This window comes from Morus notabilis, unplaced genomic scaffold, assembly GCF_000414095.1.
Source record: "Morus notabilis unplaced genomic scaffold, ASM41409v2 Scaffold489, whole genome shotgun sequence".
Classification (NCBI taxonomy): domain Eukaryota; kingdom Viridiplantae; phylum Streptophyta; class Magnoliopsida; order Rosales; family Moraceae; genus Morus; species Morus notabilis.
The window spans coordinates 340,814-363,113 of NW_010357331.1; the positions used below are offsets into that span (position 1 = coordinate 340,814).

General features: G+C 32.0%; 2 protein-coding genes across 2 annotated transcripts; both read left to right on the forward strand.

The window, feature by feature from the left end:
• The first annotated feature begins 1,551 nt into the window (after window positions 1–1,551).
• On the forward strand, window positions 1,552–7,503 carry LOC112092514 (superoxide dismutase [Cu-Zn] 2). The gene is made up of 7 exons (XM_024168913.1): window positions 1,552–1,694; window positions 1,789–1,888; window positions 2,043–2,140; window positions 2,628–2,659; window positions 2,881–2,956; window positions 6,553–6,606; window positions 7,187–7,503. Exons 1-7 carry the CDS (start codon window positions 1,613–1,615, stop codon window positions 7,213–7,215), a joined length of 471 nt encoding a protein of 156 aa, XP_024024681.1. The 5' UTR covers window positions 1,552–1,612; the 3' UTR covers window positions 7,216–7,503.
• A 7,868-nt stretch (window positions 7,504–15,371) lies between these two features.
• LOC112092533 (feruloyl CoA ortho-hydroxylase 1-like) lies at window positions 15,372–21,163 on the forward strand. Its single transcript, XM_024168977.1, has 3 exons — window positions 15,372–15,376; window positions 16,176–16,751; window positions 20,164–21,163. Exons 1-3 carry the CDS (start codon window positions 15,372–15,374, stop codon window positions 20,738–20,740), a joined length of 1,158 nt encoding a protein of 385 aa, XP_024024745.1. The 3' UTR covers window positions 20,741–21,163.
• Window positions 21,164–22,300: the final 1,137 nt, after the last annotated feature.

Genomic DNA, 22,300 nt, shown 5'->3' on the forward strand with positions numbered 1-22,300 from the left:
TTCAGCATCCCAGCCATTTATGGAAAAATCAGAAGTTCTTCATCCAGCTGCCTTTCAAGAAGAATGAAGACATCAATCCAACCAAGGCCACTCATCCAAGAATGACTCCGTCAGATCTAGCCTTAACCCGAGAAGAATGTGCCTAGCTTCTCAAGTAAGGATTGATCGAGCCCACAAAATCAGATTGGGCTTGCCAAGCTTTCTATGTAGAAAAAGATCAGAATAGGTCCGTGGAAAGAAATGGCTCGTGATTGACTATAAGCCTTTGAACCTGTTCCTGAAGGATGACAAGTTCCCTATTCCTAGAACCAGCTCCCTATTCACTCACCTGAAAGAAGCCCAAATCTTCTCAAAGTTTGATCTCAAATGAGCATTTTGGCAACTGAGAATCGATCCGAAAGACAGGCCCAAAACAACATTTTGTATCCTAGATGCACAGTATCAATGGCGAGTCTTGCTCTCAAAGTTTTTAACAAGGAAAGATAAAAAAAAAAAAGAGAACTGCTAGCATTACTCTTTCTGTTACTTTCTGCATTCACTGCTTGACATGTGAAATACTCATTTTCTGTTTAAATAATAATATATTATGTTAATAGAGTCAACACGTCAAATATTACATGTAAAAAGTGATAAAAAAAAGTTGGAAAATTAGTGATGCTAATATTTTTCAAAAAGAAGATAAAAAAAAGTAAAGAAAAAAAAATTAAAACACTATAACATAATAGTGAAAAAAAGATGAAATAACTTTATCAAAACTTTGGATAGTATTTTTATGAGAGCATCAATGTAAACGACACCGTTTTGTTTTTCCCTTTTCGGTTAAGCAAAGGAAAATCCTTTTCCTTTTCCTTTTCCTCCTTCCCAAAACAACCCAAATTCACAAAGAGAAAATCAGGAGAGAGAGAGAGAGAGAGAGAGAGAGAGAGAGAGAGAGAGAGAGATGGTGTTGAACAGCCAGGTAGTATTGGCGGTAGCAAACGCATCAGCAAATGTATGGCAATACATATCATGCAATCCAGAGCATTTCACTACTCACCAACTCCTTCACCTCCTCTTCTTCTTCCCTCTCCGTTTTCTCCGGCGCCTCTTTTCTTTCCTCTGCTTTCCTTCTCTCTCCGCGTCCCGTTCCGATTGATCTCTCTCTCTCTCTCTCTCTCTCTATATATATATATATATATATATTCATATGTGCATGTTGATTTTGCGCATTTGTAAACTTTTCCCATTTTGGGGGAAAAAGTTGGGGAAAAATCTGTCCCCTTGTATTGTATATAATAATTTTGTGTTAGATTGTAATTGTTGAATTTGACGTTCGAAAACTTTGATCGATTACTTCCTCATTTTGTTTTTTGTTTTGTTATTAATGTTATTTATTTGTTAATTTTGGAATTTATTGCTAGAATATTTATTTGTTTGGCTCCTTCTGAATTAATTGAATTACATAAAGCTGCCACTCATAAAAAATAATAAAAATAATAAAAAAACTCTTTTGAGTAAATAATAATTGATTTATTTCCATTTTGCATTTTTTTTAAAAAAGATAAAAAAAATTAATAAAAAACAAGAGGAGAAAAAGTGGAGTTTGTTGGGAGTAGAACCAGTTGGTCCAAAAATGAGTAGTTTGAAAGCGGTGGTTCTCATCACTGGAGAGAACAGCATCAGAGGCTCTCTTCACTTCGTCCGGGATCCCAATGGTTTCTCTCTCTCTCTCTCTTGTTTTTTTTTCTTTTTTTAAAAAAAATTAATTTAATTTTGGTTTTAATGGTTAATAATATGGTTAATAAACAGGGCCTACCCATGTGAAAGGAAGGATAACAGGTCTCTCTCCAGGCCTTCACGGGTTCCATATTCATGCCCTTGGTGATACTACCAATGGTTGCAACTCCACTGGTACTCTCTCTCTCTCTCTCTCTCTCTCTCTCTCGACTCTTTCTCTCTCTAAGTATTAAGATTTTCAATTTCTATGCAATTCTTTATTAGTTTTAAACTTTACTTTTAATTTCTCTGATGGGTTTTTTTATTTTTTATTTTTTATTTTTAATGGGACCTCATTTTAATCCATTGAAGAAGGACCATGGAGCTCCCGCTGATAAGGAGCGTCACGCCGGCGATTTGGGTAACATCCTTGCTGGCCCAGATGGTATGTAAGATTTTTTTATAATATATATATTTTTAATGTACAAAAGATTTTATATGATTAAAATTAGTATGTAAGATTTTGTTTTAATATATATATTTTTTATGCACAAAAGATTTTATATGATTAAAACTATCAAATTGTTATATACATGTTTTAATTTTTATGGTTGTCGAGTAGTTGATGAGCGTAATCAAATTACGGTTTAAGACACGAGGTTTGCTTGTGGCAAAGCCTGTCATTTTTCAAACTAGGCGAAGTGCAAATCTCGTATCTCGAACCATCAATTAAATAATACCTGTCAGCTATTGAACTTCAATTGCTACTGATTTGAAAGTTCACGGTGCAATTTGTCAAAATAAATGTCTGGGGTGTATAATGCGAAAAACGAAAAGTTTCGGTGCAGCAATGTGATTCACTTTCTTAGATTTTATATGATTGAAATTGTCAAATTGTGATGCTTTATGTAATGTTGAATTTACTCTTTCAGGAGTTGCTGAGGTTTCGATAAAGGATTGGCAGGTAATGGAAATGATTATTCACTAAAAGCCTAAAACTATTTCACTGTTGAATCTTTTGTTAATCTTTTATTTATTTATTTATTTTTGAGATTGTATAGTATAAGTATTGACTCTTAATACAACAGGATCTATGGTAAGATTTGAAACTGTTATGTTGTCAGTTTTGGTTTGAATGTTTCTAATTTTTCCATGTTCTGTTTCTTTTTTTCCTTTAATTTCTAGATTCCTTTAAGTGGGCCTCATTCAATTCTTGGGAGAGCAGTTGTTGTGCATGCTGATCCTGATGATCTTGGAAGAGGTAATATTATTAATTTGGTTACAGAAAATACGTACATAATGCTTTTGGAACTTATGGTCCAGTTTGGTATTACAATGCTTGATACCTTTTGGGGTATTTTCTTAACTATTTTGAAGAATAAATAGATTAGGACACTCAATATTCTTATTTAACAAAAAAAATAAAAATAAAAAGAGGGTTGAGGGAATTGGGAAGTCTTTAGCAATATCATTATTAAGGCCCAAAAAATCAGAGGTTTCAGGGGCACAATTATCCAATGAAGATGCTTTCGAAGAAAATAAGGGGGCTGTGTTTTGCAAGGAGTGTTAGTAAAGAGCTTTATGTATAATTAACCCATAAATTGTAAATTTGCAAGAAACAAAAAAAGAGTTTGCTGGGGAAAGTTTAGTGAGTTTGTCGAATTTGAGGCAAGGGGAATGGGTGGCTTTGCTTTCAAGGGGCTGTGTTAAACACTACAACCCAAATGTGTAATTACTTTTTATTATTATTTTTTTTATGTCAAAAAGTAATTGCAACAACATGCAAAACACTGCTCAGATCTAAGACCACTAAACTTAAGAACTCACTCACACACCATACTATTTAATGCTTACAATACCACTGCACTTACAAGCACATGCGCTCACTAACTAATTACACACACAAAACTTAGACATACTTGCTGTATTTGTGCACTCTACCACCGAGTATCCAAGGCCATATTTATAGACCATTTAAGTTGGTTAATATAACCAATTCGCCTAAGCTAGAGTCTTCTAGTATGTCGGCAATTTTACCGATTTTCAAGTGTTCCCGAAGCTTCTAATTTGCAGCAACTAGAAGATAATTCTAGAATATGATAGACGTCATTGATAACTTGAGAAAATGGGCGGCGATTCTAGATGTTACTAGACTGCTTAGAGTCGGTGATGACTTTTAACAGGCTGTTGTGGTGGTTAGTGGTAATTTGGGACTCTAGAGTGGTTACGATGGTCAATTGCTTTATAGGAAAGTTCTCGGTCTCCATTAGAATTGAATCTGGGTTTTTATGGACCTAATGTAGGTAGGAACAGATCTGACTTTTGGGAGGAACTATCAGGGTTACATGTGATTTCTGGCACAAACTGGTGTGTAGTAGGAGATTTCAATGTGACTAGGTTTGGTCATGAAAGGGCTCCAAATAATATAGTCACAAGAAGCATGAGGGTGTTTGATGGATGATTAGACGATTCGAATTGAGGGATTCGACTCAAGCAAATGCACAGTTCACTTGGTCTGATTTTTGTGAAAGAAAAGTGAGCGACCATATTGATAGATGTTTGTCCTCTCTGGCGTGGGAGGCTATGATACGTGAGCTTAGGCATGAGGTTGGCATGAGGGCATGTTCGGACCATTGTCCACTCATTTTGGGTGCAAATCCAGTTTGATGGTGTGTAACGCCATTGAGGTTTTGAGACATCTTTGAAGGATTGGTGGAAAATGGAGGTAAGGGCAGGTTTGGAAGGATTTAGACTTAAGGACAGATCGAAGCTTGTAAAGAGGAAAATTAGTGTGTAATAAGAAGCGTTTGTGGACACTAGGTTGGTGAAAGTGAGTTATTTTCGAGGATAGAGGCTATGGACAGAGGAGAAGAAAGAGAAAGTTTGGATGATGCTGATAGAATGGTGAGGGCAGTGTTAAAAGATAAGGAAGATGATTTGCGTAGAGTCAATTGCATGGAGACAAAAAATGAAGTTCAAATGGATTCAAAGTGGGATGCCAATTCCAGATTGTTGCATAAAGAGTTGAGAGAAAAAAAAAACATAGAAAGAAAACATAATCTAAAACATAGGTTTTCATTATGAATTTTTGATTGTGTGTGTGAAGGTGTATGGGAAAAAAATAGATTTTAAGTTTTGGACCAATAATATAGCTATAAATAATTTTTTTTTACTTTTTTTTTTATAATATATCAACATTGGGTAGGTTTGGATCAGTTTTTTGACAGTAAAATTAACATTCAATCCAATCAAAATCGGTTTTTAAGAACTCACAGCCAATCTAATCCCATTGAGGTCGGTATTTTCGTCAAAAATTTAATGGATTGGATTGGGCCGGTCAGTTTGATTAGTTGATTGGATCCTATGAACGCCCCTTAGAGGAATGAGATATTTAATTCTGTGAATTTTGTTTGAGAAATTGGCTTCAGTTTCACATCACTTGATGGGTAATTTGATTGAACCTAGATCTATTATGATATGCAATTGTTTGGCAATGATGACGAGGTTTTTTTGCATCTAAATCAGGAGGAATGTTTACAATAGGGCCCCTTTCGTGGTGTGAGAATAACCAAAGGTGGGGTCAAAGAGAGTTGCGTGTAACAAAACAAAACTTATCTTTACTGAACAAAGCTTTATGTAATTTTTTTTTTTTTTTTTTTTTTTTAATTAGACAACAATTTTAAGTCTAATACAAGAGAGGAGGATAAATTATCCTCACTAACAAAGCAGTAAAGAAACAAAAATAAAAATAAAGAAAAAGCCTAACAGGGCCGTAAATTAGAAACCAATCACATCTTTCCAATTCAAAACAACCAAAGAGAAAGGAAAACCCTTAAAGGCTTGATTTTGGTATCTTTCTTTGACAAAGTCAGTCAGTCTAATCCGAGCTTTATTTTGGTATCTTTCTATAAGACTAAGCAAGAAAATGCAGGCGAAAAGCTTGAGTTATCTCCCTCTCTGTGAAGAGAGATTAAATCATAAAAGTTGTAGTCAGTGTGATGGTTGGTGTCAAAAAGATAATTGTGATCGGAGTAGAAACGTTCCAAGTTAAATGTGGTTGGTTCAATATTTTGATACATTTAACTCGTTGTTAGGGTTACTTATTCACCAAAGTTGAGGGATGTTTATTGTAGTTGACTTTGTATCTTGTTGAAAACCTTTTCGTTGAAAACCTTTTCACTTATTTGTCAGTAGGAATTTAAGTTTTTGATTCCTTCTCTCAATTCCTGCGAATCTAAGTTTGGAACTCACGAAGTGAGAAATCTCACGTACATCCCCGTATCATAAATTTATTTCTTCTATTTTCACCAGAGGTAGATGAACTAAAAAATTTGTCAAATATTTCTAAGCCAGGTATATATTCTGAATTTTGAGCCCACATTTGTAGAGAATTAGAGCATCCCCAATGCAATGTCAAAGTGTATGTGTAGATGCCAAATTTTGACATTTGAGTGAAAGTCACTCATTGATACAATGCTATTTTCTATGATAAATTTGGCAAATGCTATACTTTGGGGTAAATTTTCCACAAAGCAAATGCCAAATTTGACATATGACTGTTATGGTTGATATATTAACTTTTTCATTTGATCAATACAATTTTGTTCTTTTGAAATTATTTTGATATTAAAGTCAACTTTTACAAGTTTCAAAGCTCAATAATCATGATAAAAAGTAATGACATTTGAAATAGCATTAGGTATGGGAGCACAAAATAGAATAACACATCAAATATGCTATTTTCACACTTTTTAGTGAAAATATAGCATTCAATTAGTATTTGTATCGGAGATGGTCTTACTCATGTGAAATTACTTTTCTAATTGTTTATAAGCTAATATGAAGACTAATTCATAGGTGGACATGAACTCAGCAAGTCTACTGGCAATGCAGGAGCAAGAGTTGGATGTGGTACTTTTCTTCTTTATTTCTTTTGGTGTTTTGAGGATTTTGTTTTTTAATCTCTTTTTTGGGTTATTAATATTTGGTGAATGTAGAGCTGCAAGTTTGGCCTGGGCTAAACAGGCCGGCTTGCGACTCGTTGCGACTCGTTACTGTTGGATCAGGCCCTGCCCGAACCTCCAGGCCGGGCTAGACAGAGGTGTTGAGCCTCGAAGCTTATTCGGGCTCGGCCAGCCTAAAGTTTTCTGAATATACCATATAAAGTTCTGGGCCAGCATTAGGCCGGTCGGGCTTTAGGGTGGATGGGGCCAACCCTCCACCTTTTAAGGCTGGGTTGGGCCGGCCCAAAATTTTCATTCCGGCTGGGCTGGGCAGCCCAAACTTTCACGTCTAGGTGAATGGTATAACAAAAAGACCATATATTGGTGCGACATTTCGGGGTCGTATATTTTAATCATATATAAGTTGATGAATGAAATTAAGCAAATTTGGGGGTTTTTAAGCGAGCAATTTTTTTTTTTTTGCCTTTTCCATTTGCCGATTTCTGAAACATTACCCTCACTTTTTGTGACGTTGATATTTTCTGCAGGTATTATTGGACTTCAGTCATCTGTTTAGAATTGTCGTTGCACTGCATATATGATAAAAGGGTGTTTTTTACGTTTATTTATTTTTGTTGGTGTGGGTGATGGATGGAAGTGGTTCATTGAGAACCCACAAAACTATGCAAAGCATTATCATGCTTCTAAAAGGCGAAGCTGGAGCTTTAAAAAAAAAAAATCCCATAAAAGAAAGTAGTTTTCAGACGGTTTAAGCTCATAATTATTGGTGGTTTTGTTCTCAATGCGTTGAGCCTTGAGGATTACTTTTATAGGCTTGAGTCATTTATGAGACGTTTGTTTCAAGGGTTCGTTCTTAGTTTTGAATTATGGTTCTTGATTTTTTATAGTGTTTTTTTTTTTTATAAAAAATTTGAATTTCAAAAATTAGAATCATGAATTATGATTTTAAACTCATGAACCAAACATCTCATTAACTTTTCCTTACTTTTTTTTTTGCATGTATACATTTTTGAGTACTGATGGTTTGCCATTTGTTTAATAAGTGTTTTAAACCAATATTTGGTGAACTTTTTAAGTTTGGTTCAAATCATGACCCTTAACAAGTGTTTTAACAAGTGCTTTTTGAGTGATTTAAAATTCTACATGACCCTCAACAAGTCTAGTCATGCATAAAAATTATTTTTACTAAATTCAAAGCTAATAATTTTCTAAAAGAAGTATATCGACAGGTCAGATAGAAAATTAGAAAGATTCCAGCAACATAGTGATTTTTAAAAATTTAGATAAAATTTTACGTTTAGTTGGAGAATTTAAACTATGTGATTCGAATTATTTTCGATTTACGTGTATTTTTTGTGAGAGAAAATACTGTAGCGACTCACGAATCATGATTCGAATCAGGGAACGAATTCTTTTACCAAACATTCTCTACTCAGTAGAAAGCTTATTCATAGTACTAAAATGTGAAACAAGATAAAAATGTGAAACCCAACCATAACCATTCCTTAAGAAGATTACACAACAAAAGAAGCGCTTAATGAAAATATCAAACTCGAATTACCACCAAGAACCATATAAAAGACCTCTAAAATCTCAAATTGAGGAGTCCAAACATGGTCAAAAGTATACCTTTGTTTGTATAGACTTTTGGCTTCAAGATTTCAAAACCTTGAGTTTTAATGGGTTTTGAGGGATTTTTCTTGAGCCCGAATCCTAATTATGGAATTTGAGTTTTTGAAGTGTTGTTTGGTGTAAGAGTTCTAAACTCGGAACCATGATTCTGGTTCAGAACCAGTGTTTATTTACAAAAAATAAAAAATGGTTATGATTTGACTCACTCAAAATCATTGTTTTGTTATGATGGTTCTGATTTAAGGTTTGAACTCTGATGTGATGTTTTAAACTATGAATCACTCTTAATTTTAAAACTACCCCCCTTGATTTTGGGTGGTTCAAACTCTTGATTCTAGTTCTGGTCTCAGAATTATGATTTGGACTCAAAATTATGAATTATGGTTCTGGTTTAAAAATCAAAACTAAAATCACTCTTATTTAAACTCTCATACTAAATAAACCCTAAGGGATTAGAGAGGAGAAAAGAAGGTTAGGGTTTCTGATGTGGGAGAGAGAGGGAGAGAAAGTAAATTTAAGAAGATGAGAGAAGAGAGAGGGCGAGCTGCATGAAGGAAGTGTATAGGAGTGGGAAATTTCAGTCTCAAAACTCTGTCTGACCTAGGGCAGAAGAGAAGAAAACATACGTTTTCTTTCTCTCTTTTTTGGCTCTCATCATATTTTAATTATAAATTTGCCACTCAACTATTTTGGACTTCTCTAATAACTTGCACTTGGACCCCTCTCTATTTTATATATTGTTTTTTTTTTTTAAAATTAAACCTTAGCCCAAAATGCATCATCGCTTCACTTTAGTTTATTTATATATTTAATCCTGGAACATATAAAAATAAAATTGACCTACCAATCTCTTTTTTTTTTTCTTGAAAAACAATATATATACATTCCGATTTTATTAAAACCACAACTAAGAACAAAGCATAATCATTCATTTTTGTTCATCTATAGAACGAAAATTATTATCACCAAATGATGTTAAGCTCCATGTGACTCAAACAGAAACATACTATGAATATTAATTCATATAAATAGAAAATAAAATTGCCCATAATAGTTGTCTAAATCAACAAAACATACTTGATATATTATAAATAAATCCTAAATTCGTACAATTATGTTTGGAATCTTAATCGTATTTCGACTTACGAATTTAATGTCTCACATGAATCATTCGGATTCAGTCACTGACCTTTCACCTTCTATATATCCTAATGAATACTTTGGTTTTCCTCCTCCTATTTGACCGTCTAGTAATCAAGAGACGAAGTTACATAAATGGATAAGATCTGAGTGTTTTTTTTTTTTTTTTGGTATTATTATAGACGATGCACAACGTCCAATAAAATTAAAGATCTCTAGTACGAATATTTTGTTGTGGAGAATGCTTGTCATTATATTAGTGATGATTATTTGTTACATTAATCTTGACAAATGATAATAACAAGAATCGTCAAATAGAAGGTTTGTAATTATGTCTAAGCTTTTGGGTCTCATGCGTAGAGATGTCAATTAGGCTTATTGGCCAGGCCAGGCTTATGGTTTTCATTCTTGAGTCGGCATGATCATGACACGCAATTTAGTAGATCAGACCGAGCAAGACAAGAAATACGCATAGGCATAGCCAATTATAAATTGAGCAGCACGGCAAGACATGATTGACATCTCTACTCTTATATTTCGAATCCTTTTGACAACAGTTCAAAGCTCACAAGATCCAAACACAGTTCTTAACGAATTGATCAATGCTTCGCTTTGACTGATCTTTGTTATGGATCAGTTTCATCAATGTTCAGTTTAATCTTTTACCACTAATGTTAATTAGTGCCCATATGTCCAGTTGCTGGTCCCAAAGGAACATCATAAGTTTATTACTCTTCGACAATAATAATAGTTACGGATTGAATTTAAGATAAACTAATGACAATGTCCTTTTCATATAAAACCAACTACATATACATTCAACAGCTCAACAATATTGTAATCATCTTAAGTGGATTGAGTAAGATATATACTAATGAAAAGTGTAATGGCAATATCATATTCATATAAACACAAAACAATGCAAATCAAAGAAAATTACAAAAACGTAAGAACCAATATAATACAAAACTTTACCAATAAACAAGAAACAAGAAAACAAGAAGAAAAAAGAAAACCTCACGACACTATTGTCGGATGTCCCAATGAGAGTATCGTATCATATAAACGCCACGCCAGATAACAAACCAAAATTTATTATCTGAAGTGGATAGGATATGCTACAAAATAATGATAATCATTGTCATATAAACAAAAGAATTTATGCACTAACCAAAATCATATTACACATATCAGTATTTTAAAGAAAACAAAAAACTCTGAATCACAAAGATTAAATCCCTGTAAAATAATGACATAAATGCGCGGTTATTACTCACCATAATTATCAAGAGAAAAAGGATCATTATATGCCCCTCTTTATCTACGAATATACCTCCCATCCGGCCATAACGCGTATTGGTATGCACGGGCTCTCCTCTGTGCCAGCTTATTCAGTATCAGATCTAATACAACTAACTTTTATCTGTTTTTCATTTTTATTTTTATTTTTATTTTATTTTAGGCCTAAACTGGGTTGTCTTGTTTGCCTGAAAGACAAAAGAATGTGTGCATTACTTTAACTACTACTATGAATGTGATAACATCATATATAAAATGGCCAACAAGGCAATACGCATTAATTAAACTAGTAAGATTCTCTTTGAAATTACTACACAAAAGCATACGGCATACGTAAACCAATAGCAATACCTTCATTTGAGTTATCCATTTGAATCGGTCATTAATAACGTACAAATAACTTGAACTATATATGTCCGTTGAATCTCTTTGTTAGTTCATATATTTTCCTGTAACGATAGGACGTGTTTCTTACATATTGGTAACTTATATTATTTTCACAAAAAAGTTTAAAGTCAAATGTGAGATCGATAATTAATTCATGAGTAATTTATCGGTTAAATTAATTGTTAATTTAATTCAAGATAAATTGGTTGAATTATTGTTTGAGTTTTATTTAATACGAGAAAGCTTTATATGATTGTTTTATTCAAGTAACTTTTACATTGAGTTATTTGAATTAAAACTAAGCTTTATGCAAGTTTCCTGTATTGAACAAACTTGGAAAACAAGTTTTCAGAACAGGTACTTGTCGACCACTAACGAAGGCCGGTTGACCAGAACGTCACTTTTTAATAGATTTCGTGTTGTCACCGGTCGATCGGCTAGTGAATTTATAAAGGCTCTGTGATTGGTCGACTGATTGTAACTGCTGACATTACAAATTGACTCAATGCGATTAATTACATGAATTATGCTTTGAGAAACCTAATTGTTTCAGGAATATGCCTTTCTAAACACTATAAAAGCCTAGTAAGTCCCATATTAATTAGATCACTTGATAGACTTTTGGAGGGCTATTGGTAAGGGTTTTTTAGAGAAAAAATTGATTGATTCTCAAGATTAATTTTTCATTTGCCTCTTTTGTGGTTGGAAGGAGTTTAAGATACCAAAGAGAGATTGAAAGACGTGTGCCCCACTCACACTCGGTCGTTGAAACGAGAATAGTAAAAAAGACCAGTTGGTCGATGCTCTTCTGATTGTTGTTTGGAACGTTTTAATCTGTCAGACGTGCAGTTTTTAAATCTCTAAAAGTATGATTTAGATATTTTATATTTATATTATATAACATCATGAATATGTTTTAAGTTGACGTTGATATTCTAACAATTCTAGTCCTAAAGAAAAAAAAAATCAAACGGCGAATGTTGAGAACAAATAATTAACGTAGTACCATTTTAAAGGGTGGTTGTTAAAATTGCTCTATGATAATAAATCCTATATTACACGTTTACAAAATGAATTCATACCTTGGTACCATCGACGTTGACGTTGGGTTACAACTAATTTTCATCAGTACCACTGGCAGCATTAAAATCTTAGGGTGCGTTTGGAGTAAATATTTGTGCCATGATTTAAATAATGACTCATAACTCGTTATAATATTTTCTATCATAAAAAATACACGTAAATTAAAAATGAATTTAAATCATAATTCTCAATCCATAAATCAAACGTCCTCTTATTTTAAAAAAAAAAATCTGAAGCGCCTATTTGATACGATGGAGATGTCACAGCACTGACTTGTCCTGCATACTGGACTCGATATTATGAAATTTGCAATTTGAGGTGGACATAGTTGGACACGACTCTGTGTACCATCTACCTCTATTAATCTACAATAAATTGTTTTTGTTGTCATGTCTTTTTCTTCTGTTTTTTTTTTTTTGGTTGAATTTTCTTCTATTGATTGGAAACCAAAAATAATTCTCAGGTCATGTCATGTGAAATTTATTTCGGATCTTAATTAGCTTTATAAAAGAAAAGAAGTCTCACTCTTGGAGTTGGGTGAGTTAGGTTGGAGTATGATTTTATCCAAATTAAAATATGTGAAAATTGCAAAGAATATAATTTTATTTTGCCTCCCCTATTTGTTCATTCGGTTGAAATAAATGGGTACATATTTAAGAAAAATGAATAAATTAGAGAAAAGGTATTTATAAGAAAATAATATTGTTGAAAGGGTTGCACAAAAGAGACACTTTTGAGAACAAATTTATTTAGTACACCAATTGAAAAAGAAGTATTTCTAGTGATTACTTTTGATAATAAACATCACACAAGTAGGGATACATTTGAAACAAAATATATATTTCAGTAGGAGCTAAGCGATGTAAAAAGAATTTGAAAATTTACCTCAACAGGAACAAATTAGAGAAAATTATGAATGAAAAAACAATTGGAAAGTTGCATGAAAATCCTACTTTAATTAAAAAAAAGGCACATTTGAGATAGAATTGTTTTAGTAAGCCAATTACTAGGGAACAAAATCATATAGGAATCTCTTTTGATATAGTAAGTATTGCACACAAATCAATAAGTAGGGATACATTTAGAAAAAATTATGTTAATAGTAGCAAGTGAGGAAGTATTTCAAAGAAGCACACCCAAAAAAGTTACATTGTAGAGGAGCCTTTGGCAAGAGGAAAAAAAAAAAAAATTAGTGAAGGACACATGGGAAAGAAATTATGTAATAGAGGCAAAGTGTGAAAAAAGTATTTCAAACAAGCACAACATAGAAAAGTTAAATTGTATAGTAATTGACAAAAAGCAAAAAAAAAAAAAGCAAAAAGAAATCAGAACAAGAAGGAAAAAGGTAAGAAATAAAAAAGATGGTGGCAACTCCTGCACGAAGGTGAAGGGGAACGAAATGGAGATTATTAAGTCTTATATTTATGTATAAAGATAGTTATATATATATATATATATATATTCTAATAAAGACATGTCTTTTGACTGAATATTATACAGACAAGTTAAACATGCATTGAAAAATATTTTTGCAGATAAATCATAAAATGAATTAGGCAGTACATATGTAAAAGTAAAAGTTGAGAAGGATGGATGGAAAAAATATGTAAAAAGAAACATTTAAGAAAAGTTACTTTCTGAAATAATTAGAGAAAATGTGTTTATGAGAAAATAATAATTGTAAGGTGGCGCGAAAGAAATTATTTAAAAAATTCGTGTTTTAGAAAATATTGTTTTAGTTGGTCATTTACAAAAGTAAAATTATAAGGACTATTTTTGATATAATAAGGATGATATTAAAAGAATTAGGCAAAGATATATTTTAAAAATATATTTTGATTTATAGGAGCAAGTGAGAAAAAAAAGTTTTTTCATGAAGAAATTAAAAAAAGAATTAAACCATACATGAACCTTTAGCACGAAAAAAAAAATAATAAAAAAATGAATTAATAATGCATATAAAATAAATTATTTTAATAGAAGTAAACGGGAAAAAATATTTTAGAGAAGTAAATTATAAGAAAATATTAAAATGCGAGTGGGCATTTGTGTTGAAAAATAAAAAGAACAACTAAAATTGCAAAGGTTAAAAAAAAAAGAAAAACAAACAGAAATCAGAGCAAAAAGAGGAAGTTGAGACGTTGGGCGGAGGAGTTGGAGCATGGACGAAATGGTGTTTGTGGCTTTTATATATGTCGAGATGTCAAGATTTTAATGATTTATCGGTTCTTTTTCCCCAACGTTAATGATTTCAGTTTTTTTTTTTTTTCCCCCACAGAATGGAAAAATCTCAACAACAACCTTAGGGTGCATTTAGAATTAAATTTTACTTATTTTTGAAAACGTTTTTACACACATTTGAGACACGAAAATGAAAACGGTCTTCAAATTGTATTTGTTTAACAAATATTTTGAAAACGAAAACGAAAACAAAAGACAGTGAAAATAATTTTTGTGAAAGAATTAGAAAACGGTTAAAAGTTATTTTCCCTTTTCTATTTTCATTTATTAGTACTTGTCAATAATGTTATAATATATTAATTAATAATTATAACCAAATACGATTTTACTTTTTTATTATACTCAAAATAATATCTTAAAAAACCGACCAAACACAATTTTAAAGTCAATCCAAGAATAATTTTCAAAATAATCTCATTTTTACTTTTATATTGAAAACAAAATTATTTTGAAAATGTTACCAAATGGGACATATTTTCCGAGCATAGTGTAGAGAATGCACAAAGAAGTTGATTCTAGCTCAATTTGTGTTTTGTGTGTGTAAAAGTGATTCTACTTATGTACGTAGTAGGCATCCTTAATTCTCGTAGCATGGATGTTAGGGCTGCAAGTTTAGGTCGAGTTAAACGGGCTGGCTAGAGGCAAACTAATGTTGGCCTGGTCTTTTTTAAGCTTACGGCCGGACTTAACCGATCATTTCTCTTTTAAAGCCGGTCTGGCCTAATCTAAATGTCATATTTTAAAAATTTTTAAATATCTTATAAAATTTCGAGCCATACCAAGCTAGTCTAAATTTCTTGAGTTATCCTCACCGACCCAATGATTTCTGTTTCTCCGGCTTGAAGACTGGTTAGATCTGCGTGACGACAACTCTTTGTAGAGTCTTTGTTCTCTCCTTCCTGCACCCAACGCCCTCAAAATCTGCGCCGAATGAGGTCTGTAAACCTAAGAATAAAGAATCTGCGCCGAATGGTTTGGTAATCTACGAAGAGCTGTTTTAATCGAATTAAAGCATTTATTATAATCGGAAAAAAAAAAAATAGAAGTCTTCTAACTTTGATCTCTCCGATTTTCGAAGGAGTACTGTTTCAGTACATAATGTGAAATTCATTAATAAATACTAAGAAAAATATTTTCTTTCTAATATAAAGCAAAGGACAAAGATTTTCTTTTGAACTCCCAACATGTAGTGAATCGATCTCCAATTTTCTCATGAGCTACGCACTTAGGTTTTTCCTTTTTAGTTTAAGAGAGAAAGAGGGAAGTAGGCTAAGACTTGAGATGAATTAAAATTAATAAATAAATAGTTTACATAAGTTAATAAATAGGTCAAATTACTGTGCTCGTCCATAATTTGTCTGGTTATGAACCATAACTTGACAAGTTATTGTCCATAATTCACAGTTTTTATCCATAACTTGTCTAGCTATGAACCATAACTTGACAAATTTATCCATAACTTATCTGGTTATGAACCATAACTTGATAAGTTATGACCTATTAATTTCTATAACTAAAAGTTTACCTATATACTTTCTTAAGCTTTTCATATTTGCTTATTTTTTACTATTTCCGCGAGTGTTTAATTGTAAAATAGATATGACAAATACAAAGATAAGATTAATTGGCCGTTGGAAAATAAATTGGCCACGTTTAACATATTTTGGACGTACGTTTGCAATTTTACTCTATAAATATACATCTTGCAGGCTTGTAAATCATCACACCCCTCAGCTTCTCTTTTTACCTCTCTTTAACCTATAGCATTCAAACGATACTCATCTTATTACAAGTCACAACCCTACACATCAGTATGGCTGCTAATACCCTGCGGTACACCACTGATCATGTCACTGAATTTGTGATAGACAGAGGGTATGGTGTAAAGGGTCTCTCAGAAACCGGCATCAAAACCCTTCCCAAACAGTACATCCAGCCTCTCGAAGAGCGGACTATGAATAGGGTTACGGCCGACGAGTCTATTCCGATCATCGATGTGTCTAATTGGGACGATCCCAAAGTGGCGTCGGCAATATGTGACGCTGCCGAAAAATGGGGTTTCTTTCAGATCATAAACCACGGTATCCCCACCCAAGTGCTTGATAATCTCAAAGACGCGACATGTCGGTTCTTTAACTTACCTGCCGAGGAGAAGAACAAGTATTCGAAAAAGAATACGGTGTCCAACAATGTCCTCTACACTACGAGCTTTCTTCCTCATGTCGAGACGGCTTTGGAATGGAAAGATTACCTCAGTCTCTTTTACGTTTCTGAGGATGAGGCCTCTAAGCTTTGGCCGTCTGTTTGCAAGTAAGACAAAGTTGAAATCAGCCTACTTTCATTCATTCATGCATGTCTATTACGCTACTGATTACAATACACACACACACACACACATACACATACATTTACATACACAACGTACATATATAATTAATTAATGATCACATATTCACATGAATATCTTGCATGTCTATTATGCTAGTGATTATAATATATATTTATAGATACATACATACATACATAAACCATTTCATCATGTTTTTAATTTTTAATTTTCCAATTTTACCATTTTCTTATTATTTTTTCTCTTTCTTTTGATAAATCGAAGTATATCCAAATTTTACCAAATTGGAATCACTTGAAAAGAACAGTATAAATTCTAATGGTAAATCTTGGATATACTGGGTAAATTATGAAATTACCAAGTTAGCATCATTTTTTTAAGAAATGTACAAATTCTAATGGTAAATCCTGGATATGTTAACGAGATTTATCAAGTTAGAATCACTTAAAAAAAAATACAAACTATAAATTCTAATGGTCAATTTAGGATGTACTTGGTAAATCATGAATTTATTAAGTTAACATCACTTTTTTATGAACCGTACAAACTCTTATAACACATGTACACATACATTTACATACACGTACATATATAATTAATGATCACATATTCACATGAATATCTTGCATGTCTTTTATGCTAGTGATTATAATATATATTTATAGATACATACATACATACATACACACGCACATAGATTACATAAACACATACATATATGGCCGGCTTAAGTTAACAAGGGGTCTTAGGCAAATTTTTATGTTTTGTAACATAATCTATTATTTAATTTTGACGTTAATTTCATGTTTTTATATGAGTTTTTTTTTCTTGTTAAAGGCCCCTTGTTCTCCTAAGCCAGCCTTGATTATATCAAATATAATAGAATGGTCGATATATAAAAATAGGCTTGAAAGAGGATGATAGAAGATTAAATAAAAAAAGGCAATGGAACAAGTACCATGGTCGATATTTATAAATGTCAGAATAGTTTATAGTAGAGATGTTTCTTTTATTGCACATGCATGTCGTTTAAGTGTTGGGCCAAATATTTTTCTCCATTGAGTGCGAAGAATTTGAGAGGGGGAAAATAAAACTGAAGAAAGTTTTTTAAATACAGATGTAATTGAAATGCTAAAAAACAATTCTTAATCAGTGATGAAAAATTGGGAATTTATAATATTCTCATATATACATTTACATACCTTTACATCAATCCATGTATGATATATGTATACGTATCAATTGTATAAGAAATGGTAGGAAATAGGCCTACATATAAAATTTATGGAAGTAAATGGATAATTTACCAATGTAGAGAAATTAATAAATCATTTCATGTTTTTAATTTTTCATTTTCCAATTTTACCATTTTCCTACTATTTTTTCTCTTTCTTTTGATAAATCGAAGTATATCTAGGATTTACTAAATTGGAATCACTTGAAAAAGAACAGTACATTCTAATGGTAAATCTTAGATATACTTGATAAATCATGAATTTACCAAGTTAGCTTGAATATGCATGGTAAATTGAGGTAAATCCAAGATTTAACAAGATTTACCAAGTTAGAATCACTTAAAAAAGAAAAGTACAAACTACAAATTCTAATAGTAAATTCAAGATATAGTTAGTAAATCCTGAATTTACTAAGTTAGCATCACTTTTTATAAAACTGTACAAACTCTAATGATAAATCTTGAACTGCTCGGTAAATTCAAAATTTATCAAGAGGGTATTTTTAAAATTTCAGCTGGTTATAGATCTAGATTTACATAAGATTGACCTATTTATTAACTTCTCTTAGACAATGACCTATTAATTTTAATTTCTCATATTTCCATATTTCCCTTGATCTCCCTTTATTAATTGTCATGATCGCGTTCTCTATAGCAAGTTATATGTATTTGCGTAAATTCTTTCTTATTGTCCATTATAATATATGTGTACTAATTAACAATGCCATCATTTTCACGTGCTTTAGCCTTTAGGCACGTGTTCTAGGTGTAGCTCTTTTTTTTTTAAAAAAAAAAAAAACATATTTTAACAAACTTATACACAAAATATGAAAGTTTATAAAAATTATTACGAATTTTGTCTTTCTTTAATTTAGTTTAATCTTAATAATTGGGAAGATTTATTATTTTGTGAAGAGATCATTTTCCACGGTTGAATGGAAATTGAAGGAAATATTAAATGCTGATTTTACTGATTTTTGATAATTATAAATTTTTTATTAAATTACGCTAAATTCTCATATTCTTTAATGTAAGCTAATTTTTGACTGTTGGAAAATTTATTATTTTCATAGTTGAAAACTTGAATAAACAATTTGATTGCTTCTTCTATGTATAGTATACAGTTATAATTTATTTGGAAGAAATTGTAATTGTAGAATTTTTAACACAACAATGAGATCATATAACGATGGTTGAACAAGAAAAATTCAGAACAATAAATACGTTTTTTCTTTTGTGTACATTATAGAATAAAGAGATTTTACAAACTGATAATATTTTTGACCAAACATATTATTTTATGAAATAAAAAATAAAACTTACAAAGTAAATATAAGATTTTAAAAATTTAGATACATTTGAGAAAAATTATGTTAGTGGGGCAATCATAAATTTTCTTTACTGAGATCATATTTGAGAAAATAATATTTTAAAGGAGAATGTAAAAAAAATATTTAAATAGAGGCATATTTGAAAAATATTATTTAAAGAGAAAATTAGAGAAAATCTGTTTTAATGAGAAACAATTAAAATACAAGGTTTCTAGAAAGAAAGGAAAAGAAAAAAAAATGGGGCAAGCAAGCATTTATGCAACCTCCAAAGGTCGAATGAAAAGAAGTTTTGCATTTTGATCAACACACTAAACAATAAGTACGAGATTTTTTTTATAAAAAAAAAAAGACTTGGGTCCTATTTAAGAAGAGTTATTTTAGTAGGGAAATGAAAAAAAAAAAAAAAGAACTGATATTTTAGAAGAATGCGTGAAAAGAGTTTTTATATGAGGACATATTTGAGAAAAAAAAAAACTATTGTAAAGAGAAAATCAAAGAAAAAATATTTTAATGAAAAACATTAAAACTAAAAGATTTCTCAAAACACAAAAGCAACCAAGTAATAATAATGATAACAAGAAAAAAAAAAAAAAAAAACTAGAGCCCACAAGCAAGCAGTTGAAGTAAAAAAAAAAAAAAAAAAAAGAAAAAAAAGAAAACAAGTAACAAAGTTCAAGCGCATAAGCATCAAGCAAGTGGTTAAAGTAAAAAATTATTGAAAGAGGTATTCTTTTACATATATCTGTAGCTACATAATGCTAATTTCCACTTTAAATTAATTAAAAAAATTACATTTCACTGCCTCTTCAGGGATCAAGTGTTAGAATACATGCATGAGAACGAGAGAGTTATAAACCGTCTGCTAAGTGTGCTAATGAAGGGCATAAATGTAACTGAAATCGATGGTGAAAAGGAAAAGCTTCTGGCGGGTTCAAGGCGGTTTAACCTTATTTACTATCCTGTTTGCCCTAATCCGGAGCTCACCGTGGGAGTTGGGCGCCACTCGGATGTCTCAACATTCACTATTTTGCTGCAAGATGATGTCGGAGGGCTTTACGTGCGAGTAGACGGTAAGGACAGTTGGATCCATGTTCCGCCGGTAAAAGAATCTCTTATTATCAACGTCGGTGATGCCCTACAAATTTTTAGTAATGGAAGGTATAAAAGTATTGAGCATAGAGTAGTGGCTAATAAAGAAAAGAAGAGGGTTTCTGTTCCCTTATTTGTCAATCCAAGGCCAACAGATATCATCTCTCCCTTGCCTGAAGTGCTCGCTAGTAACGGAGAAAATCCTCTCTATAAACCAATCTTATACTCGGATTACGTCAAGCACTTCTTTAGGAAGGCCCACGATGGAAAGCTCACTATTGATTTTGCAAAGATTTAGGTCAATGACATGTAGCGTTGTTTGGAAAAGGGGGGAAAAAAATAAATATGAATGAGGACTATTTGTTTGTAGCCATTAGTTTGTAGCAATGTGGGAGTGGATCCAAGGTGAGATCATAGAGATTGGTGGCCATTAGTTTTGTAGCGTTGTTAGATCTGCACAGTTGGTGGGGATTCACATGGCGGTGGTCGTGTGGACGGCGGCGGTGCGTGGAGCTTACGTGCCGCGACATGGGCGGCACTTTGACTGCATCATGCATCTCTCATGCTTTATTGCTTTCTCTAGTTGCTTTAGCTGATATCAAATTGTTGGAGGTTTTGTCAGTAATGCTTAGGGATTTTATTTTGTCATTATTTATATTTTGGTTTATGGTAACGGTGGTTTTTACCTTGATTAGGTAATGTATTTCGCTCTCTCTCTAAATAGTGTTAGCCATATATGTGCTCTTGTTTATGTACTCATTTATGTGTTTGTTTTCGGTACTTGAGAATTTCATTTGTGTAATGACTCCCTTTAGACCGTTACATTTTTCTTTTCATTCATCATAAAAGACTTGAAGATAATTAAACTTGTGCGGAAGCATAGTTAAGAAAACAGAAATTCTAAGACTTAAAACTCCTTTTCAAAACCCAACGATTTAAAAAAAAAAAAAAAGTCTGGTCGACCGATTTTAATAAGTCTTCTTGTCACCAATTGACCACTATCAAACAATAGTCTTTAATATTTTAATTTCATAAACAAAATAACGTAATCACAATCTTGAACTTGTAAAACTACACCATTTAAGACATGAGCTAGAAATCAGTAAGTACACCATTTTTCTCACAGAGCATTAAACACATAACAAAACATGAATCAATTATGCTTCTTTATGAAAATAGTTTTTGCATATTATTATCTTGCATGGGGTCGCCCAACTCATATCCGTAATCATGATAATACTAGTAATCATAAACTTGAAACACAATATAATATATAATCATTTCTCTTGAAAACATGCAATCAACACCTCAAAATCACATAAATATTTCTTCAAAACTTATTCAAGATACAAGTGAGATTATACGTTACCTTAAAATTAGCTTACTTAATCTTTTCTTGCTTGGTGACGTGATCCGAGAGGCTCGGGCATTCATGCTTTCTTGTTAAGTTCATGCCATTTAACTGATATAGTATAATTTTAGTAATTTAATTCATAACAATTATGAAACTCATATTCATCATATCCCATACATATGGGTAGCAGATATAACACGAAAATTCATTGAAAATTCTATTTTATAACACGAAAATTCATATGGGTAGCAGATATAACAATTATGAAACTCATAGGCTTCGGCATTCATATTTTATGAATTCATTGAAAATGTAAGTACCGGTTTTAGTCTTTTAACAATTTATAAGACAATATGAATAATGCAGAAACATAAAATAAAAGAACACGAGAGAAATGGTATCGCGGTTCGGTAACATCCTACTCCGCGGGGCCACGCCCATATGATGAACAATCCACTAAGAACTCTTTTTACAATTCAATCGGACTTAATCTACCCGAGACTC